Below are 25,284 nucleotides of genomic sequence, written 5' to 3' on the forward strand. Positions count from 1 at the left end.
AGGTGTCAAAGTATTTTGGGGAAGGGCCCATACTGGAGATAGAACCGGCGGTGGTGTATAGACGCATGGGAAAACAGTAGACATGGTGAGATAATTAGTGATAGAAGCTGAAGGTCAGGGGCCAATCAGCTTCTGTGTTGCACGGATTGTGTGACAACTAGGTGGTGCTCGATGCCATTGTTTTGAGCTTGGAAATTCCGTAGCCCCGAGTAGATCTCTGGTGAGATCGGATAATCTCGATGACCTGGGACTAAGGCAACATTATCAATCCTCGGCCTTGCCCTCGTTCTCCGATTCCTCATCGCTGTCCCCCACAACAAAGGTCGTATCATTGAGCTTCGCCGATGCTGGGTCCGCAGCTGATGACACCTGCTTCCGCCTTCGCCTCACCTCAGCCCAAAACAACCACACTCCAAGCGCTAGCCCCTCAACGCACGCAATGACTACCGCAGTCACAAAGACCGGACTGTTGCGACCGTACCCTCTGAGCAACAACCCGCTCCCGACGTTTACCCACCCCGCCACGACAAACAGTCTCCCATACCAGATGTGCACCTGTGACACCCATGTCCTCCCCGGGCGCTTCACATACCGCACATGATGCCACCACCCGAAAAGCCCCTGAATCCCAACCGAAGCGCCCAACACCAGTCCCACCACCTGATGAACCCCTGCCACAACCCGACCCCCTTTCGCAATTCCCATGCCCACCCCCGCGAGCAGCCCTACCGACGCCACGCCCTGCACCGCCCAATGCCACGCATACGCGCTCTTCCTCCCAGACCTGATTCCCCCCACACCAACGGGCAACATGACCAGGAACACAAACCCCAACAACGCACCGTGCACGACGGATCCCTTCCCCGTCACCATCCCGGCCAGCGAGAGCGGCGTATCCGCCGCCCCGAGCCGATCGACCCTTGGCCGAACAGGCGGCCACGACGGGGGGTAGCGGGCGGTGCTCACCGCGCGGCGCATATCCAGATAAAAGTTGCCCCATCCGCCGGCGCCGGCGTGGTGTTTGTGCATGGCGAGGTGGGCGTCGAAGGTGTAGACGTCGAATGGCTGTGAGGGGTTCCAGGCCCAGATCCAGGGCTGGGAGGGAGAGAGGGGGGAGAGATCGGCGGTGGGCCAGAGGGCGCAGGAGTAGCAGATTAGATGGATGGTGGCGGTGTGGGTGTTGGGTGGTGTTGGGGAAGGGGCGGTCCAGAGGGAGGAGATAACGCGGAGGTCCATCCCTGGGGGGAGGTCGGAGCGGTTGAGTAGGGTGGGTCGGGAGTGGCTGGTGGAGGTGCGGATGCTGACGATGGGGGGGTTGGTGGGTGAGAGTGGGTCGCCGTAGACGATGAACATGAGGGCCTGTTGCAGATCTTAGTTCAGATTTTCGATTTGAGGGGAATTCTTCGTCTGGGGAGCAGGATGCTCCTGCCCTGATCTAACTCCTGAGACAGTTGAAACAGGGCAAGCCGAGAGAAAGCCAGTGCGGATTGGTACGTACGCCATTCATGCGGTTGCCGGCACCGACGGCGGTCCAGCCAAGGGCGGAGCCCGAGTGCCGGGTTACGGTGAAGGTGAGAAAGAGGTCGTGGGAGGATGTTGACATGTTGCTGTACATGAGCGCGCCGAGACAGAAGTCAATCTCCGAGGGGCCGCCGCGCCGGCAGTATTGAACTGGCTCACTACGCGCCAGGGACGCGAGGGAGAGGCCTGCGACGGCGAGGATTCGGAGCCAGCCCATGGTGGTGATGTGGTGGTGAAGCTGGTGGAACATTCGATTACGGACTCATGGTGAGTGTTCGAGGCTCGTTGGGCTGGGGCTGGTAAAAGATCTCATATTTCCCATCGTGATGATTAAGCTGATTGTTGTGGTGACGAGGTGCCGGCGAGTGGCGTTGGTGCTTCGGTTGGGGGCGGACAAACGCATTGTCATTTCCCCTGACTCTGCCTGACTGTGCATCGACCTCCCCACACCGAGATCCTGCGGCACCAGACCAACACCAACATCGACGCCCAGGTCAAGCAAGGTGAACGGTTTGCGTGCATTGTCACAAATTGTCAGCTCCATCGTGAATTCCATGTCATGGAATTTGACATTGGCTGCCTTGGATCTTGGGCAAGAACGACCACTGAACTCCACCAGTCATCGTTCCTGGCAGGCAGTCACCCCAGGAAAGATTTTGTCAATCAGATTCTTCAGCATCCTTCAAGGGTTGTCGGCCTCCAGCGTTTGCACGGGTCCCTGCCAGTCCCCGTGGAGATGTGCGCGAACATTCTCTTGGGTTTCATCTTGGACTCTATCGCTTTTTGAAAATACATCTTGTTGTTGGCGGTTATGAGACTTCTCATCGGCCTGACGGTGGCAGCTTCCATCACAAGAGTGATATCGTCACCTCCCTATCGTTCGGCACATGTCCTCAAAGACCGACACCCAGTGCCGCCCAAATGGAAGAAAGTGTCGAGAGCAGATGGCGAGGGGAGTATGCAGCTGATGATCGGCCTGAGACAAGGCCGCTTCAAAGAGCTCGAAGATCATCTCTACGAGAGTATGGATTCAAGCAGCAAAACCTTTCAGTAAAGGCACTAACATACCCATAGTTTCGGACCCCTCCCATCACCGGTACGGCCAGCACTTGACGGCTGCTGAGGTTGGCGAGCTCATAGCACCCACCAATGAATCGTTACGCCTGGTTGAAACCTGGCTGGAGAGTCATGGCATTTTCGATCTCGAGTACAGCCCAACACGCGATTGGATCTCTCTCCATACCACAATCTCCCGGGCAGAACGCCTCCTGGAAACAACCTATCACACATACCACCATGTCGAAGGCGACGTCGCCATCCGAGCACCAGAGTGGTCTCTGCCAGCACACTTGCACGAACACATTGACGCTATCCATCCTACTAATGCTTTCTTCTGGCCATCGCTGCAGCCCCGCGCGGTGCCAGTAGAAAGGAGAGGCTTTGAAGCCGCGCCGCTCGGGCTCGGCGTTGACGGTCTCCCAAGCTATGAGGAGGTCGCCGCCATCGACAAAAAAGAGATGGGCCACATGGATGTGCCCTCGTCGAGTGACTTTGCCCGCCCAGAAGCTATCACCGTTGACGAGGCCTGCAACAAGCTTGCCACGTCGCCATTGTGTATTCGCACGCTGTACGGCACGCTGAACTACACACCGCAGGTGCCCAACAAGACGTCAGTCGCCCTCGTTAATTACCTCGGCCAAGTCAACAACCGCTCCGACATTGCCCTTTTCCTGCAGCGGTACCGCCCCGACGCATTCTCCGGGGCTGCTGACTTTCGGACCGAGATTGTCTGAGGCGGTACCGATCAACAAACGCCCGTTACGCCCGAACAGGTCGCGGCCGCGCGAACCGTCATTGCGCTCGAGGGTAACCTCAATGCCGAGACCATCTTGGGGCTGGCACATCCCATCCCGTTGACGGTATACAACGTCGGCGGGAAGCCCCCTTTCCAGTCGACGGTCTTCACAACCGCGAACAAGAACGAGCCGTATCTTGAATGGACGTCACACATGCTTTCAAAGAGCGACGATGAACTGCCTCGCGTGATTTCCACGTCATACGCCGACGAAGAGCAGAGTGTGCCGCTTTGGTATGCCCGCCGTGCATGTGCAGGCTTTGCAGCGCTTGGCGCCCGCGGTGTCAGCCTTTTATTTGCTAGTGGCGACGAGGGTGTCGGGCAGGACGACAAGTGCTTCGCCCATGATGACCAGGAGAGGAAGATGTTTTTGCCCGTCTTCCCCGCATCATGCCCGTACGTGACGGCCGTTGGCGGCACACGCCACTGGGCACCCGAGATGGCTGGGTTCGACGCCCGCTCCGGCTTTGTCACGGGCGGTGGCTTTAGCAACTACTTTCCCCAGCCCAAGTATCAAAGGCATGCCGTGCAGAAGTACATTAGTAGCCTGAATGGTATGTACGATGGTCTGTACAACAACACGGGGCGGGGATACCCTGATATCTCTCTACGGGCATACCACTTCATCACCGTTTGGAACGGGACAGCGCACATTCTAGACGGGACGAGCGCGTCATCACCGGCTGCAGCGGGGATTTTTGCCTTGGTCAACGACGCCCTCGCGGCCCAGGGAAAGCCCCCGCTTGGTTGGCTTAACCCGTGGATCTACACTGGGGGGTATCGGGGTTTTAAAGATGTGACAGCGGGTTCCAACCCTGGCTGCAATACAGCCGGGTTTCCCGCCACAAAGGGTTGGGATGCTTCCACGGGATTTGGGACTCCGGTATGTCATCCAAATTGCGCCCAGTGTTATATGAAGCTAATGGAAGCAGTGGTTCCCACGACTGAAGGGGTTGGCCGAGGAAAATCATTTTAGGGGAGAGTACCCATGGTACATGGTGCAATATGAATGAATACATGCTTGAGGGTGCCTGGTGTTGGACCCGGACGCGGTGGTTTCAGATCACATTCAATACTTTGTTCCAAGAGGATGTTCCAACCGAAGCAGCGGAGTAAATCATGAAATTTGGTGAATAAGTATCAGCCTACAGCTTTTGGGGCAATCATCATAAGAGTCAATTGCAGAACATCCCTGATGTCAGTTTGCGTCGGCATTTGAGGGGTAGGTAAACTGGCGACTCCACTTTTCAGGGGCTCTTGTTTACCTCGCTGAAGTTATTTCCCCAGTTTCCCCAGAAACGCACCCTGATTCTTTAGTGCCGACAGCAGCGGTGCTGGAAAAATGTTTGAAGGAGAATTAACTCCTTCTGGGTGCAAACAATTGCAGCCGGTTTCTACATTCTCCATTCGTCGCATTGCCTCACTGTGTGGAGCGGCTCATGCAAGGTCATCGGTCGCACCTGACGGAGTTCGGTCCCCCAGACCCCCCCTAGGTACGTTCCCTTCAGTGCAGAATACCTTAGGTATCACAAAAGTACCTGACCCATCAGATTAAGCACTACAGAGGGCATGCGATTGAATGAGTTCGCTGAGACAAACACATTGTTTCGTTTGCCGTCGCATCGCGCTTTTTACCAAAAAGGAAGCAAAACAAAGACGGACCGCCAGGTGCAATGGCCCCTGAAAATGACGACGGGGGACCGAGGTACCAACACCTCGGGTCCGATAACGCTGAGGGCTGGCCCGAGGATGATGAAGAAAATAACAACGAAAAAGACCACGCTCGTAACTTTGCCGACGACCTGTTTGCCCCGCTCAACGGAGTACCTGACGATGAGAGCGAAAACATCCTTACGGTGCGCGCCATTGCGGTCGGCGCCCTTTGCGGCATGCTCATCAGCGCGTCGAATATTTACCTCGGGCTCAAGTCAGGGTTGGGAATGTCGGCGAATTTATTTGCTGTGGGTTTTCTCTTTTTTTCTTTCGCTCACGAAGAGTGTTGGCTAAAATGCGGTAGTCCATCGCAGGCTTTGCGCTGTTGAAAAAAGCGCGGTCGGGCATTTTAGGGCGTGTCTTCGCGGGCGGGAGCTTCGGCCCGCGCGAGAACAACATGGTGCAGACAACGGCGGTGGCGGCGGGGGGGATGAGCACCATTTTTGTGTCGGCCTTTCCGGCCATGTACCAGTTGGGACTCCTCACCGACCCGGCGGCGGACTACTGGCGGCTGGTGACACTAACGGCCGTCGGCGGGCTGTTTGGGCTGTTTTTTGCGACGCCGAGTTAGTTGCGGTCCCTCAGAATAGGGGAAGAATATCCGGAACTGAGTACTGACAGGGAGTAGTGCGAAGGTTTTTCATCCTCGAGGCGGCGAGGGACCTTCACTTGGTCTTCCCGACACCATCGGCCACGGCTATCACCATCCGCGATATGCACCAGGCCGCGGCGGAGGGGCCTACGGGACGGACGACCCGCCGCAAGATGCGTATTCTGGGATGGACGTTTGGGTTGGCGAGCGCACTGCGAATTGGTTCGCAGTTTGCAGTTGGAATTCTTTGGGTGCGTCCTCCTTCCTTCTTCCATTCATCTTGACTGGAAATTCGGCTGACCGAAATCACAGGACTGGCATCCATTTACTTGGTATTCGTACTTGGTGCCTAGCAGTGGCACGGCACTGGGACTCGAGAGCTGGGGCTGGTACATCGAATGGTCGCCGGCGTTTATCGGCACGGGCATGCTCGTTGGGATGCACGCAGCGGTCAACTACTTTGCCGGATCTCTCCTTGCCTGGGGCCTCATCGGCCCCTACTTGGTCTCCTCCGGGTCAGCCTTTGGGTCCGAGATTCCCGGCACCGGTCTCGTCTCCTACATCAACTTCTCAGCCGATTACACAACCGCTTCCCATCCCAGCCCGAGGTACTGGCTTCTCGGAGCGGGCGTTGCCTGTATGGTGGCCGTCTCCTTGACCGAAATGGCCTGCCAATGGCGCGCCCTGTTGTATCCCATCCGCGCCATCTGGAACAAGAAACCCGACGACCCCTCCTCCTCAAAATCCACCGATCCTTTCCCCTCCTCAGACCAAGTCCCAACCTACCTCTGGCTCCCCGGCCTCCTCCTCACCATCCTCCTCGGAAGCTGGGTCATGAACACGCAATACGCCATGCCCCTACCCACCTCCCTCCTCGCCTTCCTCCTCGCCATCATCCTCTCCTTCCTCACCACCCAAGCCACCGGCGCAACCGACACCACCCCAGTCACCGCCGCATCCACCTCCTCCCAGCTCACCCTCTCCGCCCTCTCTTCCTCACAGGGCGGTCTGCCCCCCTCCACCATCCAACACCTCGGCCTGCTCGGCGGCGCCCTCTCCGCCCTCGGCGCCATGCAGTCCGCCGACCTCACCGGTGATTTCCGCGTCGGCTTCCTGCTGCGCACACCGCCCCGCCAGCAGTGGATCGCGCAGTGCGTCGGCACCCTGTTCGCCTGCGTCGTCGCGCCGGCCCTGTACGTCCTCTTCTCGGCGGCCTATCCCTGCGTCAATCAGACGGCTGCGGTTCTTCTTTCAGCGGGGGGAGGAGAGACGGGCGCGGGGACGGGGACGGGGACGTGTCCCTTCCAGGTGCCCACGGCGAGCGCATGGCGGGCGGTTGCGCTCGCGACGACGGATCCTGATGCGGGCGGGATGCCGATGTCGAGTCGTGTGTTTGCGGTGGTCTTTGCGGCGGTGGGGAGCGCTAGTGTTCTGGTGAGGCATTGGCTGTGGAGGGGGAGATGGGAGTGGGTGAGGGGGTGGCATCCGAATTTTATGCTGGTGAGTTTGGGGTTTATCATCCCCGCGACGGTGTATTCTACGGCCATGTTGATGGGGGCTTGGGGCGCGAGGTGGTGGAGTCGGAAGAGCCCCGAGACGTTTGGGAAGTATGGGTATGCGGTTATTGCGGGGCTGACCATGGGGGAGGGGGTGGGTGGCGTGGTGAATGCGGTGATGCAGGTTGTGGGCTTGTCGGGGGAGAAGTGGGGGACGGTGGTGGGATGTCCTTGGGGAAGGTGTTGATGGGATGCATGTATGTAGGTACTTTTGGGAGGTGAGATAGATGAGTTTTGCGTACAGTGTCCTGGACACCGGAGCTTAGTTTGGGAATTCCTGAAAGTCTGCTCTAGTCGACGACCTTCAAACCTTCAGACTGTGGCTGCTACTTATTGCGTGCCCTGTGGTCGCGTACCCCATAGCTGGCTCGGGTCTTCGGGGATGGATCTGGGTTTAATAGGTATGATATCCAAAAACGCCCAAGTAAATTGAAGCATCACTATCTGACCACAGACACGGCTACGGCTCTCAGGGGCATCCTTCATCCATCCTATCCAAATTTGACAACTACAACCCGATCAATAATGACCATGAACAGGATGTCGGCCAGAATCACCCTTCTCCGTCGCAGCCCCGATATTGTCACCCTGTCCATCAGGATATGTGAGTCCTAGTTGGTCAGCACAGTTTCTTGTCCGAGAAATGACAAAGACATACCTAAAGTAGGATGAACAAGCCAGTTGGGCTTCAGCATATCCACCGAGCGTTCCTTGGTCCAGCGGTCTAACATGTCCCACTTGACGCACTGGTGGGTGGTGGCGTTGGCGATGGGGATGCGCTGCTTGGGATGCCACTCAAAAGTAATCAGGCCGACGTCTCCGTGGTACATGGCGCTCTGGCGGAGAAAGTCGATGCAGTGCTCTGCGGGGTGTTAGCGGACTAGAAGATGGTATTTGGGAATCAGTAATAGGGTTACCGTTGTGCAGCCTGTTCATCTCGCGGTCGGAGTCGCTCATGCCGGGGTAGTAGATGTCTTTGTACATGTACTGATGGATGCGTTTCTGTTCAAGTTAGCTTGTAATCCGATGAGAAAGGCTTGTCGGTTATACCAAGCAATGCAGCTCGTGGTAGACGTTAAGCGTGCCGATGTACCCCTCTTCGCCGGGGATCCGCACGCCAATGTCCTCGCGGCCCAGACGATGCATGATCTCGGGCTCAAGGCGGATGTTCTCGGCTGTATTGTGTCAGATTAGTCCAGGGGTTGGCAACCTTTTGCTGTTTTGAGCTCACCGTTGAGCAGATCATGCCAGGCTTTGTCCAGCTCGGGGCGCGGCTTGCCCGAGTAGATACCCTTCTCCTGGATCCTGTCGCCCAGAACAAAGCGGCGCTCCTCCCAAACGACAGCATCGCTAGCCGGGGAGTGGCTCAGGGGCTGTCCCCTAAAACATCGACCTGATGCTCTGGCACTCGTGAAAAATGCAGCGGCCGTGTATAACGCCAGGAGGGCAACTTGAATCAAGATGAAGCGGCCGTTCCGGCTCCAAAAGGTTCGGGGCCGCTCGTAGGCGTCAATGCGCTCCTTGTGGAGGAGCCCGTCCTTGGAGTCCTCCGACATGGAGTTGCGCACCGGCGTATATTCTTCCTTCACATTCTTGCTTTTCTTCATGTTGAGAGCCCGGATGAAGTAGTGCATTGCCATGGCTTTCATGCCCTAATTTCGGGCGTGCGGGACAGAATTCTGAATTCCTCAGTGTTGACGATATTGGGAATAGGGAGACAATGGATGGTTGAAGAGATGTTGAAACCTGGGAGGCAGGTTGTACCTCTGCAAAACAATGATGGAACCCAGATGCCAGGCCTCGATTGTGGATTCACTGCGGTCTCCGAGTCCGGCTTGTGGTCCAGTCATACCAGCAGCGACGGGCCGATGACAGTGCGTGACTGCGTGTTGGCGACCGCCCCATGGCCCCCATCCGAATCCCACAGCCTCAGGTTGGCTCCGGTCATATGCAATAAAGCGAACGGCCTTACACAGCTTGTTTGCATTGCGCTCAAACGACGGGGACGGTGAGCAAGAAGCCATGATTTGACTCGGACCCCACGTGGCCACGTCGTTACGGCGTCACCTTGCATGAGGGAGGTGTTGTCCAGTAGAGCCACCCCTTGGTCCCTTCCAAAACTCAATCTGCTGTGTGTGACACCAGACTCCCCACTTGCATCTGGTCGTCCTTTGACTCCTTTCCCCTACAACCCAGCTCGGCGGCAGGGCATGCCTGTCAACAACGGCGGGAAAACGCTCAATCTCTTGCCAGAATAAGGCACCTAGCGATAGACCTAAAACTTTCCTTCCAGTAGCTAAGCTTAGACCGTCGTGTCTTTGCTTTTGCTAGAGTGTCACATCCTGCTGCTAGTCAAAATGAGGTTACTTGGGTTCACCCTGTTTGGATCTGTCTTCGCATCATATGCGCTGAAAGAACGTCATGACATTCCATCTGGCTGGAGAATGGTGCGCCCCGCCGACAAGAGCCGTACGATGTACCTTCAGATCGGTTTGGTCCAGGGCCAGATGGATGAAATGATTCGCAACTTGGAGGAAGGTGAGCGGAAGAAATAGAAGGACTTTTGCAACTCCCGTGTCTCACACTTCAACGCAGTGTCAGACCCGTCTCATCCTCGATATCGCCAATATCTCAATGCCAAACAAGTCGACGAGTTCGCCAGACCATCGCAAACAACCCTTGTACTTGTCGATCAATGGCTCCGGGAGCACGGTATTGTAGCAGAACCAGACTGCTACAGCCCATCTAGGGACTGGATCACGCTCAACATCACCGTAGACGCTGCTGAGACACTTCTGCAGACCAAATACTCCGAGTTCCACCATCCAGAAACAAATTCCCTCGCCGTTCGCTCCCCATCATGGTCGCTTCCAGCCCATCTTCATGGTCACATTGAGTCAATCCAGCCCACCACCTCTTTCCTCTTTGCGGCGTCCCCTCTCCGACTCCGCCAGGACAATAGCGAAGACCTGAATCAAGCCGCTACAAAGGAAGCCTCCGCCCCAGGCAGCGTCCCCTCCCTGGACCTCCTTCACCTCCCCAAGGACCTCACGGTATCCCAAGCCTGCAACGCCAGCGCCGTCACCCCCCTCTGCATCCGCGTCCTCTACGGTACCCACTCCTACACGCCCAAAGCTGCCCACCAGAACAGCATGGCTCTCGTCAACTATTCGGGGGAGTTCAACAACCTCACCGACCTCGACCTGTTCCTCCGCCTCTACCGTCCCGACGCCCAAGCATCCTTCATCTCTCACCCCGTCGCCGGCGGAATCAACTTCCAAACCCCTCTCACACCAGCCCAGCGCGCCCAACCCGACGGCCGCGAAGGTGCTCTCGACGCGCAAATCCTCCTCGGCATTGCCGCTCCGACACCCCTAATCGCATACACCGTGGGAGGGGAGCTCCCGCCTTTCATCCCCAGCGAAACCACAACGACCAACACCAACGAACCCTTCCTCACCTGGCTGCAGTACATGCTGGTGTTACCGGACGAGGCGCTGCCTCGCGTGGTCGCCACGTCGTACGGCGACGACGAGAGCACCGTGCCCCCTGCCTATGCGCGCCGCGTGTGCGAGGGCTTTGCGCAGCTAGGTCTGCGCGGGGTGACGGTGGTTTTCGGGGCTGGGGACTGGGGCGTGGGGAAACCGGAGGCTTGCACTGGCAAGGAGTTTGTGACGTCCTTTTCGGCGTCTTGTCCGTACGGAACGTCCGTGGCGGCGACGCGTGGAGTGGTGAAGGAGGAGGTGGCCTATAATGACGACAATGGCTTTGTTTCGGGGGGTGGCTTCAGTCGCTATTTCAGGCGGCCGGGTTATCAGAGCGGGAAAGGGAGTGTGGTCGATGCGTATCTGAATGGTTCGGTGAAAAGGGAGTATGAAGGGAGATATCGTAGGGAGGGCAGGGCATACCCGGATGTGGCGGCGCAGGGGTACAGACGACCGATCGTGTGGGATGGGAAAACGTATCTGGTCGATGGCACGAGTGCTTCGGCCCCGACGTTTGCGGCTATGGTAGCCTTGGTGAACGATGCGTTGCTTGCGGCCGGGGAGCCACCGATGGGGTTCCTGAACCCTTGGTTGTATGCTGGTGGACATGAAGCGTTTACGGATGTCACGCTTGGGAGCTCAAAGGGATGCAATACCAGCGGATTTCACGCTACGCCGGGCTGGGATTCTGCGAGCGGGTTTGGGACACCGGTAGGCTTTCCTGGATGAATGGGGCAGTGAACTGTGCTAACAGTAGACAGTGGTTTCCAAAGTTCAGGGAGTTGGCTATGAATAGGAAGTTGCGGCAGCAGCGGCCGTGGTACTGGCCAGCGGCGGGGGTAAAATAAGATGTTAGGATACATGATTTGGATAGACGTCATGAAATTTCACTCAAGTCCGTTCTTTGCGTTCTCGGGCGCCTCCAAGGGCATGTAGTCTTGACATCGCGACAGGAAATGAAATGCCTTGTTATCTGATAGCTCCTAGGTTTTCTCATGCTGTACTAGATGTGCTACGAAGTGCTCCTGAGGCTCTTGTAGTTTGCCAGTTCCTTGGAAGACACACAAATAATTTGATGAGGTGTCTTACACTGTGGCCACCATTCAGAACAATAAAAACAAACGAAGGGACAGGTTCAGATAGGTTCAAAGCTCTTGAAGCCACCTTTTCGCTACCAAATAAAACAGAAACCCCTCCTCCGATCTCAATCCATTAGATCCTTTTCCTCTCCCTCCCTGTATACCGGTCCTGTCGCCAAATGTCAGGGTTTCCGTTCCGTTGCGTGCGCAGAAAAGGGGCTCGCACTCACCAAGCGTCGGATGCACCAAATACCCTGGCTTAAACATGTCAATGGTCCGCTTGTTGGTCCACTCCGCAAGGGCGTCCCACTTGACACACTGGTGCTTGGTGGCAGCGGCGTATGGCCGGCGGCTGTCGTTGCCCCAACGGTAGGTGATAATGCCGACATCCCCGTGGCACATGGCTGACTTGCGCAGGTGGTTCAGGCAGTGCTCGGAGTGTAGCCGGTTCTCCTCGCGCTGCGCGTCGTCTAGATTGGGGTAGTAATGCTCTTGGTACATGTGTGTATGCAACCATCGCTGTTGAAAACTTTGTCAGTCTTCAAGATTTCTTTTGTTGGACCCAGCATGTTGACTTACGACGCAGTGAATCTCGTGGTAGACGTTCAATGTCCCCGCGTACCCTGAACCGTCGGGTAATTGCACGGAGTCCTCCACGCGGTGGAAAGCCTCTAGATCTTCGAGTCCGAGTCGGACGTTCATGTCTGCGATGTTTTAGCCGAGCCCCCAGACGTAGAGGGCGAGCCCCAGAACCCACGCCCAAGCAGACCAGCCCACGCCTTTTCGAGATCCGGTCGGGGATACCCCGAATACGGCCCTTCATGTCCATCTCCCGAGTTGAATGTTTGCAGTTCGTACTTGATGATCTCGTTTGCCGGCGCTACATTTTCACCACAATTAGTCCTGCCTGGCATAAACGGCGTAGAGCTCGATTCGGCACTTACACCACAACAATGTCCGCGCCCCCACCGCGCTCTTAGCCCGCGAATCTAGCGCCAGGATACCCACCGTAATGTAGACAGTAAAAATAAAGAAATGAATAGCGGCGGGGAGCAAGTGCCGCCTCCAGAAGGGCTTATCTCGTGGGGAATCGGGCACATCTCCCCGCATCAGCGACGCCTTTTCGAACTCGTCCACGCTTGGTAAACTCGAACTCTCTGCTGCCCGTGTCGTCTCTGAGGACGCCCTGCCCGAGGTGCTCTCTCGATATTCAGAGGCCATGTTGGTGGTGGTGACTAAGAATCGGCAGTGCACGCAGCGGACAGGTGAGATTCAGATGGAAACAGGCTGTAATCAGGGGTGGCTGAGATCCCCAGGTCCAGGTCAATCATTACGAGTGCAAGATAGGGCTGATAGTTCCACAGGTTTGGCCTGGGTGGGAGGCTGGCCATGCACGGTCATACCCCTGTCCTCCCCTCCCGACTATGGGGGAGTACCAAGAAGGGGGTATGCTCCTATCCAACTACCCCTTTATTCACATACCATGATATTCTTTGCACATCTTTACGCGGTCTGCTTTAAATCAGAACGTCTTGAGTCTGTGGATCATGGATCCATGACCGCCGGGTCCATCCTCCTATCCACGGCCAATATTGAAAATGCACAGTCAAGGCTGACATTGTGGAGCCATGATGTGTACTCGGTGTTTACCTACCTCCCCTACTGAGAGAACCGGACCTGACGATGCATCGATGCGTTGTCCTCCCATAATGACAGACTCGGAGATGTTGACTTTACCCCTACGCCGTCAAACAATGACATGTGTCGTTGCAGGCAGCCATCAAGACCGCAAACCCGATCCCCGACTGTGCAGCATCCAGGTCAGCCGGAGGTGAGGTTGCAGACCCAACAGAAACTGCAGGGTAATAGATCCCTGAACTTTGAGTATCGGTTTACTCTGGATGAAACCCTTGGTTCGATGACAGGAACCAAGCCTGACATTGCCGTTTACAGCTCGGACCGTAGGCGCTCCCCCGTGGGACCTCCTGGGCCATGGCAAGTCCGCCCTGGGCAAAACAACCAAGTCCAAGTATCAGCCAAGGCATCCATTCGGATTGCATGGAATTGATAATAAAACGGCCGTCCAGCGCCTGATTACCGGTGGACTTTTGAATCTTCAGAGTCCTCAACAGCAACTCAAGTCCCGTCCAACAGCTCCATCCAGCACAATCCACCCAACAACCCCTTTTCTCCCCACAACAAAATCCAAAATGCGTTGCGCCGCCCTCTTCCTCCTCCCGGCTCTGGTCACCGCCATTGCCATTCCTAGTGAGTTGCTACCTCTCGTCAAATAAACAAGCAAGCAACTCTAACAATGTCCTAGACCTCTCTCCCCGTGCCGACGCTGACGCGGCCACCCGCTATGTAGTCGATAAGCGCGCCGACGCTGACTCGGCTACTCGATACGTGGTTGACAAGCGGGCCGACGCCGACTCCGCAACCCGCTACGTCGTCGACAAGCGTGCCGACGCCGATGCTGCCACCCGCTACGTCGTCGATAAGCGTGAGGATGATGACGCTGCGACGCGCTATGTTGTTGACAAGCGCGCGGATGCTGATGCCGCCACCCGCTACGTGGTCGACAAGCTCTAAATCCCTCGATCACTGGCCAGTCTCAACAACGACAACCTAAAAGCTGGAAGACGCCTGTGATTTCTGCTTGTTTTTTTGGAGCGCGCTCTCATGTTAACTTGGCTTGGGATTCCTTGGATTCGCTCTTTGTGAACTGGAAGCTGGTGGGTTTCTTGTCGGAGGAGGGTGGATGACAGATGCTGGACGGAAATATGAAGGAAAAGAAAATTCTGAAAACTCTGGGTTTTTAAAGCTTGGCCTGGCCGCCTGTACCTAGACACCAGGTTAACTCTCAATTCAGTCTTTTTTCCCTACCTGTGTTTCCAGTCGGCAAGTTGACTTGTGTGCTTCGGCGCTGAAGATGGCTGATTGACGAAATCGAAAAATGATGGCGTGACTGCTTGATTGAGGCAAGTTCTCCGGGCCCCTGGGCCTAATCGTCATCCTCTCCAGAGTTCCCGTCCTTCCTTGCCTCGACGAAGGAAATTCCCTGGGTCGCTCTAGTTGTCTAAACTGCTCCAAAGAGTGGGGTTGGTCGAGTTTCCACTTCCTGCCAAAGGGTCTTGAGGTTCTCTTGCCTCGAAGTTTGATGTGTTGGGAGTGATAGTTCCGATACGACCGTAGCCTCGTCGGCGGATGTACCAGCGGTGGAGAACATCGCAGGTCACCTAACCACTGGGTACACGTCCCGGGTGCTTTCCATGTGTTTGCGTTGCGCCGCATGTAAAAACTTCCGCCCATAACACCTGCCGAATTCGGCCGAGGCCGAGGGGGGCACCTGGCTTCACATTGGCCGCGCAATCATAGCGAGCATACCTTATGCACGGTCACTGCGATGGCAGTGCAGCGCAGTACAACCGGCAACTGACGGGCAACACGCCGTGCCGATCGGTTGCCGCCGCGCACACCAACTCGAGTCCCAATTCTTGGCTCCTTTTCACTTGGACCTCTCTCTTTATTTGCTGTTTTCGTTCGCTCAATCGCAGTCGAAGGCGCATATCGATGGAATATGGATCAACCCGTTACCATGGACAAAAAGAAAGAAGCCCGAAAGGAGGATGAGAAGCAGGTGGCGGCCGTTGTCGAGGAGACTGCCACGCTCCCGTCCGCGAGCGACGAGGAAAAGGGCACCGAGAGGCAGTTGCAGAACGTCGACCTCAGCGAGCAGCCCGACCCCGGCTTGGCAAGCCCCCTCCAATATCCCCTTGTTCATGGCGCGACCAACTATTGAACTAACAACCGGAAAGGTAACCTGGGATGGCCCGGATGACCCCGCCAACCCGGTCAACATGCGGCCGGCGCTCAAATGGATCATCTCCATCTTTGTGTCGCTCGGGGGGTTCGTGACGCTCATGTCGGGGAGCATGATCGCACCGGCGCTGCCAGCCCTCGGTCGCGACATGGGTATGACTGCATCCGAAGCCGAGTCGGCGCTCTCTATCTTCATCCTCGCCTTCGCCGTGGGGCCGCTCCTCCTTGCCCCCTTCGCCGAGGTGTACGGCCGCAAGCCGGTCTGGATCGTGAGCGGTTTCATCTACAGCGGATGGAGCGTGGTGAGCGGCTTCTCCCACAACAAACCCACCCTCGTCGCATCCCGCTTCCTGGCCGGCATCGGCGGCAGCGTCGACTTCGTCATCGCCCTCCCCATCACCAGCGACATCTGGCCGCCCGAACAGCGCGGCCAATCCTTTGCCCTCGTCAACGCCATCCCGTTGCTCGCCCCAGCCCTCGGTCCCCTTCTTGGCGGCGCCATCGCCGACACCATCGGCTGGCGCTGGATCTTCTGGGTCGCCGCCATCTTTTGTAGCGCCCTCATGCTCCTCGCCCTGGTACTCCTCCCCGAGACCTCGCACGCCAAAATCCTCGGCGCCAAAGCCGCCCGCCTAACCGCGCAAACCGGCCGCCCGCACTACACCCAGTTCAACAAAGCCACCCACACCACCACCCTCCCGCGCCAGCTCCTCATCAGCATCGCCCGCCCCGCGCGCATGCTCGCCACGCAGCCCATCCTACAACTCGTCTCCGTCTTCATGGCCTTCAATTTCGGCGTGCTCTACTACCTCCTCGCCACCTTCGCCATCCTCCAGGCGGACGTCTACCACGAGTCCGTCGCCCAGACGGGGCTGCACTACATCGCCATCGCCATCGGCAACCTCTCCGCCAACTTCCTCGGCGCGTACGCCATGGACCGCCTCTGGGGCATCCTGAAGCGCCGCACCCACGGCGCCACCGCCCCGGAGTACCGCGTCCCCCTCACCTTCCCGGGCGCCCTCTTCATCCCCACCGGTCTGCTCTGGTACGGCTGGTCGGCCAACGCGCGGCTGCACTGGATCATGACCGACGTCGGCGCGGCCATCGTCGGGTTCGGCCTGCTGCTGCATACCAGTGCCATGTCGGCGTATATATTGGATTCGTTCCCGGATTACACGGCGTCGGCGATGGGCGCGTCGCAGGTGCTGAGGATGGTGTGCGGGTTTGTGTTTCCCATCTTTGCCCCGCCCATGCAGGCGCGGCTGGGCTGGGGTTGGTCGAATACTGTGTTGGCGCTCATCGCGGTGGTGTTTGGCGTGGTGGGGCCGCTGGTGCAGTGGAATTTTGGAGCGAGGATACGCGCGATGGGGAAGCCGTTGAGGTGATGGTTGTTTTGGGTGAGTGAGGGTGTTCAAGAGTTGTTTCCCCGCCTGTGGTTTCCCCACAGCTGTCTGGATGAGTGTGCCAGTTTTTCGTGGTTCGATGAAGTCGTGTCTTGAGTGCTTGTGCCTTCTTCAGATTGAGAGGAATCACCGAGCGGGATCGGGGGCTAAAAATCCCCTGGACATTCAGAATATTATTGGGCTGGATACATGTACGCGTAAGGTCACAACCAAACAATATGCGTGTCAATCAAGCCTCCACTGTGCTGGCTGCCAACACTTCCCTTTTCTCATTCACTTGATGGAAGTAATTGATCCAATTGTCTGTCTTGCAGTATCCGAAGCGCGGCTGTGCTATTCTCAATTCCGTTTCTCTCTCCCAGAGAGTCGTGGTCGAAGTCATTTGCCTCACATGTTGTGTGCCAATTTTCACCAAGTCCTCTTCACCCTTAACCACGTAAACCTTTTGTTGTTGCATCACCACATCGAACACGTGGGAACCCTACGCCCCCGTGTTGCGAACTCGGTTGACGGATGACCCCGAGGCCTGTCCCTTAAAAGTGAGCCCCCTCAACCTGTTCGCCAGGTCATGTTGTTTACCGGCCACAATGATGCCCTTGCCGTTTTTGTTACGAGTGATCGAGAACTCTTTGCGGGCGTATTCGGAAGCGCCCGCAAGGGCCATCTCTGCTAGGGCCTTCCCAAGTAGAGGCACGAATTTCATGGCCCAGCCGGCAGTAAAAACCACAACGCTCTTCTCCAGGCCTTTACCGAGATACCTTTTTGGGATATAGTCGAGGACGAACATGTTGTCTAGGTCGTGCAAGTATCAGCAGTCAACAGGAGCCCGAAGTTTAACCATGAACCATATAAACATCGCTTACCGAACACGTTGGTCTGTAGACAAGTCAATGTGGAAGCTGGGACGGTTGAATCGACACCGACAACATGGTTCTTGACGAACTCCTGCGTATCCTTGATGTCATCCGGGTTCACGACGTTCGTCTGCCTTTCGCTGGGGTCTTTAATGCGGCGAGTGGCCGCATCGACCGCGATACGGGCAACGTTGGGAGGGCCCCAAGGGAGGGTGGGGAAACCATAGAAGAGCTGCGATCTGCCGTCCTTGTCAGGCGCGAATTGAAACCACATGCCTGGCCATGAGTGGTTAGCAGGTGGTATGGCGCAGCAGTAGAAAGGAGAATAAAAGCCAAGCTTACTGGGAAAGATTGTCCCTTGTGGTCCAGCGTTGACGTTGAAATAGCAAGCAACCATCTCCCAGATATCGAGATCGAGCGATATGCCAAAGCTTGGCTGTAGCACTTGGTTGACGTAGGCGCCGGATGCAATCACAATCTTCTTCGCCGTGAAGGTCACCTTTTCAACGTTTTCATCCGTATTTCCGTGGCGGGTTGTGTGCACCTCCCAGATGCTGCTGTCGCTCGCCAAAGGGTGAATTTCGTCGACCTGGGTGTGCTGCTTAGCTTCGGCGCCATAGTCCTTGGCCAGGCTCAACAGGGTCCGCAAGAGGAGCTGGACGTTTATGACACCATTGTCGGGTGCGTAGAGGCCCCGCCAGTCCGGAAGGAGATTTTTGAAGGGGTATTTCTCCTGGATCTCTTTGGCCGTCACTAGATTGTGACTGTTAGCTGCCTCGTGTGCGCCTTGCCTGCCTCCTAGGGACCTCGGGGTGACCCTATTTCCTTACATTCCTTGTACGGCATATTGAGCTTCTTGAGATTGGGAATCGGGCCCAATAACGAGCCTGACCATGTATCCATAAGTCATATTCTGAGTTGTCGAGCGGTCTCAAACTCAATCGAGGAACGAGACTGACCTTCGGGGGTGTCCTTACCCATGTCTTTATCGCCGAAGTTGAGAAGCCCATTCATCCAACGAAGAGATGTGCCAGAATCTTTCTCAAGATCGTCCCAAAGGCCTAGTGCCTCTTTGGCAAGCACGGCCATGAATTCCTCAGTGTACCTGTAAGGGAGTGATGGTGAGTCCGACGAACCGTGGCCGAGATTCAAGAGGAAGACATACATAGTTCGGAACATCCGGGCCAGGTCGCCGGAGCTTCCAGCTTGGTTGAAGAAGTTGTTTTGTTCGAGCACCAGTACGCTGGCGTTGGTCTTGGCCACTTCATAGGCGGCTGCAAGCCCGATCGCACCACCACCCACGACAACCACATCATAAACTCTATCGGCCATGACGACTTCTGGGTGTACCTCTGTCAGATTGATGCCGAAACGGTCGCTTGACAGCTACGGGAATTTGTGGGAAAACTGGAATTTCTGGCAGCGTGCCAAAGCAAAGATAAGAATGGCCGAGACACATATTGGGCATGGTGCTCATTAGGTAGGTACATGTACTCACCCAGGGATGCAAGCCACAAGCTCAGGCGAGGCCAACTGAGACAGGTCAACTCCGCTTTGCTACCTAAGGTACGCAACGTTGTGGAATGCCTCTCCCCCAATGGTGATGCAGGACGAGGTCAAGTTGCGGAGTGACGAGCACGAAGGCGGGCTGAAAATATGCGGGCTACTTGATCCCCGCAGTAAGGGGGCGATCGAACCAATGTCTGCGGACTCAGGGCATCACAACGCGGCCCCAAAGCTGCCAGCTGCAGCAAAACCTGCAGACGGTTACTGTTTGGGAAACCGTCACTTCGCACTTGCTCCAGTCTCCTTTCGTTTGTGTTTTGACAGCGGCTGTGGCGGGTTTGTATAACAAATCCAAGCGCTCTTGCCGCTTTAATTAGTCGACTTTAGTGAGACAGCCCTGGAGAAGGACACAAGGGCTGAAGTGGCAACGCCTGTCGTCATGGAAGTGCATATAACTGAGGGTCCGTGTGCTGGGGGCGGGCATTCCCAACCTCAAATTACCTACTCTTCACCTACCTAGGTACTCAACCTGATATCATTTCTTGAACAATCCTATTCGTTTGTCGAGCTTGAGCCATGGCCACCATGACAAACATTGCTTCTCACATCCCAAGCCGGGACAACAACATGAAAGCTCTCTGGGCCCGGCGGCTAGTTCGCGAGAAGCTTGCCGCAGAACTGAACGTCCTGCAACAGAGATCCGGGGTGGAAGCCCAAAGTTTGCTTTCGACGTCTGGCGTCCCGCTCGACACCCCTTGGACCCATGACAACCTGCCGCCCGACACCTCATCCCCAGGTGATGGGTTCTTGGGCGGCCCCGATGAGCGGGAGCCACCAGCACGCAAGGTGTGCATTGTCGGTGCGGGTATTGCGGGCCTCTACATCGCCATGATTCTAGACAGCCTAGAAATCCCCAACCTCACCTACGAGATTCTCGAGGCCAACTCCCGAGTCGGGGGCCGCGTCTATACCCATCATTTCACTGACGGCCCCCACGACTACTACGACATCGGCGCCATGCGCTACCCGAAGATCCCCACCATGAAGCGTACCTTTGACCTCTTCAAGCTCACAAATATGCCCTTGAGGGAGTACTATCTGAAGGGTCCCAACACTCCTGACCTGTTCAATGATTACTTCTTTACGGATGGCCCAGACCCCTACCACGTTAGCACTGCAAATGGGGGCTGCGTCCCAGACCATGTCGTCGACAATGCTGACAAAATCCTCGACCATGCCTTTGGTCCATACAAGAAAAGGCTGGCCAAAGACTTCAATGAAGGGTTCAAAGATCTCATGGAGGTGGACGACTTCAGCACTCGCGAGTACTTGAAGAGAGGTGGACCGCACGGCCTCTTCGAGCCCAAATATGATTTCTTCGCCGTTCAGTGGCTGGAAACGCTGAACACGTCCACCAACCTCTTCGACCAAGCCTTCTCCGAGAGCGTCATGGATTCGTTTGACTTTGACAACCCCCAGCCTGGCGGCGTCAAGTGGTCCTGCATCGAGGGGGGAACCAGCCTCCTAACCGATGCCATGCATGCCGGGCTACGTACCAAGGTCACGACCGGCAAACGCGTCGAGGCCATCTCCATCGACCGCAACAGAATTGAAGAAGAAAAGAACGGCAAGCTTGTCGTCGACGACGGCAACATGTCCGTCAAGTGCGCCGGCGAGGCCGAGCCCCGCCACGGCTACAGCACCGTCTTCAACACCACCTCGCTCGGCTGCCTCGGCCGGATGGACCTCCGCAGCCTGGAACTGCACCCCTCCCAAAAAGACGCCATCCGCAGCCTGCACTACGACCACTCCGTCAAAGCCGCCCTCAAGTTCACCTACCCCTGGTGGATCGTCGACTGCGGCATCACACAAGGCGGCGTCGCCTCCACCGACCTCCCCCTCCGCACCTGCGTCTACCCCTCCTACAACACCACCGACGACCCCACCCAACCCGCCGTCCTCCTCGCCTCCTACACCTGGGCGCAGGACGCCACGCGCGCGGCCTCCCTCGTCAGCCGCGCCTCCCCCGCCGACGAGGACGAGCTGGTCGAGCTGATTCTGCAGGACCTGGCGCGCCTGCACGCGCAGCACGTCACGTATGAGATGCTCCGCAACGCCTACACGGGCGAGCATCATGCCTACTCGTGGTCGGATGACCCCAACACGGCGGGGGCATTCGCGCTGTTTGGGCCGGGCCAGTATAGTAATTTCTATCCGTACCTGTCAAGGCCGGCGGCGGATAGTAAGTTTCATATTGTGGGGGAGGCGGCGAGCGCGCATCATGCGTGGATTGTGGGGGCGCTGGATAGTGCGCATGCGGCGGTGTATCGGTTTTTGCATCGGTTTGGGTTGAAGGGGGCGATGGAGGTGCTGGAGGAGAAGTGGGGGAAGGTGGATGAGCTGGAGACGGGGAGGGAGGGGACGGTGCATTTGCAGGTTATGTTGGGGAAGCTGAGGGCGGGGGATCAGTACAGGGTTTGAGAATGGTGGTGGTGACGGTGATCATAGTGATCATGATGGTGAGAGCCTTCTGGGCTACGTGGTAGTGAGATTTGCAAAGTTACATCCGTCTGTAGGAATCGGGCTATACTACCTGCCTTCTGTTGACGCGTCCTACTACCAAAAGCGTCAGGCCAAGATGCATTTGGCCAGATGATCACTTCGTTCTAGGAGTGGAGGGGCGAAGAACCAGATCCTGAGTATGACCAGGCTGCAGGCATGCCTATGTGGATACAACCGCTACGGAATCCAGGATTGTGATCCTAACCAGGTACATGTATGACCCCCAACTATATCTCTCCACTTAGCAAATCAGCCGTGGATGGTAACCAATATTGTGACGCTTCGAACTTTCGAAGGCGACACTATTCCCACGGCTGACCCGGTATCGGCGCAGTCAACCACGGAGCCGTGTGAGAGAGGAGACATCCTCTCTGCTAGAGGTCTATATAAACATCAACGCCCTCCCCCCTTTTGAGCATCTCAGATACCATCTCCCGCTCAACATTCACCAACAGCCTCACAACTCCCAGCAACCACTACACGCACCACATGAAGCTATCCTGCCTGTCCCTAGCCGCTGGCTTGATCTCTGTCTCCCAGGGGTACAAGCTCAGCTTTTTCAACGGCGCCAACTGCAGGTCCGGCCAGCTGGGCGTGCAGTACCCCGTTGTCGACCCTCCCAACTACGTGTGCCGCGGCATTCCCGCCAACGCCCAATCTGTGGTTATCACCGCACAGGACGCGGCGGATGCCCAGAGCAGTCAGTCTTTCCTGTTATCATTGTTTACTCTCCCTCTAGTTGGTCTAATTCCGGGGCAGAGATCGTATTCCGTCAACCGGAAGGATGTGGAGGCGCTATCGCCCTGACTGGCACGGGAGGTTGCGTCAATATCAACAACGCAAGGTCGTACCAGGTCCACTACAGATAGAGGGGGGTTCGTGAGGGGGTTGATGTCGAGGCCGGCGTTACTGGGATGCTGGTGCAGCGATATGACTGGGGATGGAATTGTCTATATATGGAACACTAGGGTTAGAACATGTGACGACCTTCTCCGCAAAATCTTTTTGGGGGTTAATAAACGCTACATGTGATCGTGCATTGAAGTACCTAGTAACTGGAACCCCGTCTTCACATACTGTGACTCGCTCCTTGCATGGCCACATACCTCTCATGGTCTAGATAGGAAGGAGACAAGCAAAATAGCCCCCAACACTTACGTTGTAATGATTACTAGTTCTTGATGGCCGTGTTAATGGCGGGTGACAGGCAGTGAGGGGTTTGGGGGCCAAGCTTGGCTCTCCACATGTAGGTATTATTATTATTCATACTCCGCTATGCCCTAGGGCGTGCCGGACCCTCTGCTATTTAGTGTACAGGAAAACCGTGCCCTCCCGGGCCGGGTGAAAAACCCCTACCAACAATCAAGGAACGATGCGTTCTGGTGAGTCTACGTATACAAAGAGAGGAGGCCTCCTGGCCTCCGAACGGGGGCGCTTCAGGCCGCCGTTTCCAGCTCGAGCCTCCTGGCCAAGCTGTACATCGGCAGCCTCCCCGAGTCCATCAGCCAGTCGAGGATCCTCCTCGCAAGCCGTGCAGTCGTGGGATTGATACCGTGTAGAACTGAGTAAAAGTCCCGTCGTGTCCGAATTCCAGTTCTCTCCCATCTTCGAGTCAACGGTGGGGCCAAACACCACACTACCAGGTGTTCGGCAGTCTCTCGTCCCTCGCCACACTCGCAGGCAGGCGTCAGAACCTCCGGGACTTCCCGTGTAAACAAGTAGTCCCGTAAGCCTATTGCTCCCGTCCGGATTTGAATGAGCAGTGAGCTTTTCGCCTTGCTGAGACCGTCATGCCTCCTTAGGGTTTCGTTCCGGAATAGCGTCTCCCGCTGATGGTCAAAGTCGTCCGCCGGCCTGGTGATTGCTCTGCCGTCCCGTTCCTTTAACCACCTCGCTCTCCAGGCCTCTTCTACTGCCTTGTCCGTGTCTATGGTTCCCCCCGTCCAGCGCATGATCGTGCCCGCGGCTCTCTCTACCGCCGTGGGCCCTTGAGGTCTCAAGGTTCGCGGTCGGCCCCTGTTGCCCCTCCTCGAGCTGAGTCTCTGCTGTATCTTGCGGCAGGCGGTAAGGATAACGCTCCCCGCCGTCTTTTTGCCGCCTTGGCCGTCGTCCAGATCGGGTTGTTGGAGTCGGTTTTCGAAATCTGCAAGCCGTTTGTTTAGGTATAAGTCCAACGGTGGTACCCATGTCTCTGTCTCGAGGTTACGGATGGGGGTAGACTTAAAGGCTCCCGCCACAATCCTCAGGCTCTTGTTCTGGGCCTTCCCGAGGGCCTTGGTGATGCCTTTCTTCACCGGTTCGCCTCCCACATCCGTGGGAATGTGGAACGACGATGCGCCATAGGCCAGCGCTGACCGGATGCACTTTGTGTACACTTCTCGCGCTTTGGCTATTCAGCCGGTCAGAGTGGTAGTCCTCTCTACGTAAAACAAGAAACGGCGTCCTCGCGGCCGAAACCTCCCACCCAATGGAACCGGGCGTACATGTACGTGGACTTATAAGCTGTAATAGCCACACTGAACTCGACCACGAGGGGCAGTTGCAACCTGGTTACTGGTCAAGCTGCCGCTAAAAAACCGGTGCCATATATTCTTTGGTTTAGGGAGTGAGCTAGGCAAACGGAGGCATCCCGAGTACGTTTTGTTGTTCCTTCCCGAGGCCGTCACAAGCTTCGATACGTTGTTCATGGTCGAGCATTGTCCAGCGCAGGCAGCTATGCATACTATGGTCTGAAGAGGGCAATATGCTGGCGGGGAAGAGAAGGGACATAGTCCCTGGCGGAGATCCCCGGTGTGCCGCATTGTGCCCATACATGTACAGAATTTGGCCACAACCCCGCTCCTTCAAATAATCCTTCAGGGACAGCGGCCGGCATCACCCCCAGGCCTCCAGAAACATGCCGGCCGATAGTTCTACCCCCTTACGGCACTGCTGCGCGGCAAAGTATACCAGGTACAGACGTCTCTTCAACGGCATTCATGGACTTGTCCCGCTCTCTCCGAAGCCTACAAATGCTTGCTCCATCCACTTGCCTGTTTGGAGCCACATCCTGATGTTGACAACGCCAAGGAGATTTTATTCCACCAAGACTAGGTACTTATATGTGCCGGGGTTTGGACTCCTGTTTTTGGGCGGGCGCGAGGCATCAAGTTTCCACAGTCTAGGCCGCCCCGTAATTACATCTCGGGGCGCATTGAACTGGGGAGAACATTCTTGGTCCGGTGACCAGGGGGAGAGTGGGTCTTGATTTTGCGATTTTCCGTTCTTTGCGCCATGGCGGCGTTGTATTTAGTCAGAGGGCGGGACCCTCCTTGATTCCGAGGGGGGGGCAGATAA

General features: G+C 56.6%; 10 protein-coding genes across 10 annotated transcripts; 6 read left to right on the top strand and 4 right to left on the bottom strand.

The window, feature by feature from the left end:
• Positions 1–264: 264 nt before the first annotated feature.
• F5144DRAFT_595504 (uncharacterized protein) lies at positions 265–1,738 on the bottom strand (the record flags this gene model as incomplete). Its single annotated transcript, XM_066790699.1, has 3 exons — positions 265–419; positions 843–1,359; positions 1,499–1,738. 3 exons carry the CDS (start codon positions 1,736–1,738, stop codon positions 265–267), a joined length of 912 nt encoding a protein of 303 aa, XP_066640043.1.
• Positions 1,739–2,332: 594 nt separating this feature from the next.
• On the top strand, positions 2,333–4,560 carry F5144DRAFT_657839 (peptidase S8/S53 domain-containing protein; the record flags this gene model as incomplete). Its single annotated transcript, XM_066793196.1, has 4 exons — positions 2,333–2,543; positions 2,596–3,308; positions 3,354–4,259; positions 4,309–4,560. The coding sequence occupies 4 exons, from the start codon at positions 2,333–2,335 to the stop codon at positions 4,387–4,389; spliced, it is 1,911 nt and encodes a 636-aa protein (XP_066640044.1). The 3' UTR covers positions 4,390–4,560.
• Positions 4,561–4,677: 117 nt separating this feature from the next.
• On the top strand, positions 4,678–7,424 carry F5144DRAFT_623306 (OPT oligopeptide transporter protein-domain-containing protein; the record flags this gene model as incomplete). Its single annotated transcript, XM_066792141.1, has 5 exons — positions 4,678–4,869; positions 4,933–5,337; positions 5,394–5,655; positions 5,718–5,932; positions 5,994–7,424. Exons 2-5 carry the CDS (start codon positions 5,050–5,052, stop codon positions 7,422–7,424), a joined length of 2,196 nt encoding a protein of 731 aa, XP_066640045.1. The 5' UTR covers positions 4,678–4,869; positions 4,933–5,049.
• A 223-nt stretch (positions 7,425–7,647) lies between these two features.
• F5144DRAFT_539369 (uncharacterized protein) lies at positions 7,648–9,310 on the bottom strand. Its single transcript, XM_066787120.1, has 5 exons — positions 8,469–9,310; positions 8,288–8,412; positions 8,155–8,239; positions 7,896–8,099; positions 7,648–7,848 (listed from the first exon to the last, which is right to left on the bottom strand). Exons 1-5 carry the CDS (start codon positions 8,884–8,886, stop codon positions 7,757–7,759), a joined length of 924 nt encoding a protein of 307 aa, XP_066640046.1. The 5' UTR covers positions 8,887–9,310; the 3' UTR covers positions 7,648–7,756.
• Positions 9,311–9,445: 135 nt separating this feature from the next.
• Positions 9,446–11,649, top strand: F5144DRAFT_518294 (peptidase S8/S53 domain-containing protein). Its single transcript, XM_066786662.1, has 3 exons — positions 9,446–9,775; positions 10,016–11,433; positions 11,484–11,649. The coding sequence occupies exons 1-3, from the start codon at positions 9,595–9,597 to the stop codon at positions 11,568–11,570; spliced, it is 1,686 nt and encodes a 561-aa protein (XP_066640047.1). The 5' UTR covers positions 9,446–9,594; the 3' UTR covers positions 11,571–11,649.
• A 277-nt stretch (positions 11,650–11,926) lies between these two features.
• Positions 11,927–13,022, bottom strand: F5144DRAFT_657849 (uncharacterized protein; the record flags this gene model as incomplete). Its single annotated transcript, XM_066793197.1, has 5 exons — positions 11,927–11,970; positions 12,032–12,320; positions 12,381–12,505; positions 12,559–12,681; positions 12,746–13,022. The coding sequence occupies 5 exons, from the start codon at positions 13,020–13,022 to the stop codon at positions 11,927–11,929; spliced, it is 858 nt and encodes a 285-aa protein (XP_066640048.1).
• A 989-nt stretch (positions 13,023–14,011) lies between these two features.
• On the top strand, positions 14,012–14,393 carry F5144DRAFT_550879 (uncharacterized protein; the record flags this gene model as incomplete). Its single annotated transcript, XM_066787661.1, has 2 exons — positions 14,012–14,069; positions 14,125–14,393. 2 exons carry the CDS (start codon positions 14,012–14,014, stop codon positions 14,391–14,393), a joined length of 327 nt encoding a protein of 108 aa, XP_066640049.1.
• Positions 14,394–15,218: 825 nt separating this feature from the next.
• Positions 15,219–17,291, top strand: F5144DRAFT_582944 (major facilitator superfamily domain-containing protein). Its single transcript, XM_066789527.1, has 2 exons — positions 15,219–15,555; positions 15,620–17,291. The coding sequence occupies exons 1-2, from the start codon at positions 15,382–15,384 to the stop codon at positions 17,006–17,008; spliced, it is 1,563 nt and encodes a 520-aa protein (XP_066640050.1). The 5' UTR covers positions 15,219–15,381; the 3' UTR covers positions 17,009–17,291.
• On the bottom strand, positions 17,292–19,541 carry F5144DRAFT_582947 (uncharacterized protein). Its single transcript, XM_066789528.1, has 6 exons — positions 19,046–19,541; positions 18,840–18,985; positions 18,711–18,767; positions 18,223–18,633; positions 17,890–18,156; positions 17,292–17,818 (listed from the first exon to the last, which is right to left on the bottom strand). Exons 1-6 carry the CDS (start codon positions 19,210–19,212, stop codon positions 17,508–17,510), a joined length of 1,359 nt encoding a protein of 452 aa, XP_066640051.1. The 5' UTR covers positions 19,213–19,541; the 3' UTR covers positions 17,292–17,507.
• Positions 19,542–19,700: 159 nt separating this feature from the next.
• On the top strand, positions 19,701–22,817 carry F5144DRAFT_632686 (uncharacterized protein; the record flags this gene model as incomplete). Its single annotated transcript, XM_066792507.1, has 3 exons — positions 19,701–21,854; positions 22,419–22,648; positions 22,708–22,817. Exons 1-3 carry the CDS (start codon positions 19,963–19,965, stop codon positions 22,815–22,817), a joined length of 2,232 nt encoding a protein of 743 aa, XP_066640052.1. The 5' UTR covers positions 19,701–19,962.
• Positions 22,818–25,284: the final 2,467 nt, after the last annotated feature.

Source organism: Chaetomium tenue, assembly GCF_020726465.1.
Source record: "Chaetomium tenue strain MPI-SDFR-AT-0079 chromosome Unknown F5144scaffold_6, whole genome shotgun sequence".
Taxonomy (NCBI): domain Eukaryota; kingdom Fungi; phylum Ascomycota; class Sordariomycetes; order Sordariales; family Chaetomiaceae; genus Chaetomium; species Chaetomium tenue.

Excerpts from the sequence above, each read along its gene's own strand:
- F5144DRAFT_539369 (XM_066787120.1), bottom strand. The coding sequence starts at position 8,886 with ATGAAAGCCATGGCAATGCACTACTTCATCCGGGCTCTCAACATGAAG. Across the intron at positions 8,413-8,468 it reads CTGGCATGATCTGCTCAACG|CCGAGAACATCCGCCTTGAG; the intron begins GTGAGCTCAAAA and ends GACACAATACAG. Across the intron at positions 7,849-7,895 it reads GCTTGTTCATCCTACTTTAG|GACTCACATATCCTGATGGA; the intron begins GTATGTCTTTGT and ends CTGACCAACTAG.
- F5144DRAFT_518294 (XM_066786662.1), top strand. The coding sequence starts at position 9,595 with ATGAGGTTACTTGGGTTCACCCTGTTTGGATCTGTCTTCGCATCATAT. Across the intron at positions 9,776-10,015 it reads GATTCGCAACTTGGAGGAAG|ACGCTGCTGAGACACTTCTG; the intron begins GTGAGCGGAAGA and ends ACATCACCGTAG. Across the intron at positions 11,434-11,483 it reads CGAGCGGGTTTGGGACACCG|TGGTTTCCAAAGTTCAGGGA; the intron begins GTAGGCTTTCCT and ends AACAGTAGACAG.
- F5144DRAFT_582944 (XM_066789527.1), top strand. The coding sequence starts at position 15,382 with ATGGATCAACCCGTTACCATGGACAAAAAGAAAGAAGCCCGAAAGGAG. Across the intron at positions 15,556-15,619 it reads AGCAGCCCGACCCCGGCTTG|GTAACCTGGGATGGCCCGGA; the intron begins GCAAGCCCCCTC and ends ACAACCGGAAAG.
- F5144DRAFT_582947 (XM_066789528.1), bottom strand. The coding sequence starts at position 19,212 with ATGGCCGATAGAGTTTATGATGTGGTTGTCGTGGGTGGTGGTGCGATC. Across the intron at positions 18,768-18,839 it reads GGGTAAGGACACCCCCGAAG|GCTCGTTATTGGGCCCGATT; the intron begins GTCAGTCTCGTT and ends ATACATGGTCAG. Across the intron at positions 18,157-18,222 it reads ACAAGGGACAATCTTTCCCA|GCATGTGGTTTCAATTCGCG; the intron begins GTAAGCTTGGCT and ends ACTCATGGCCAG.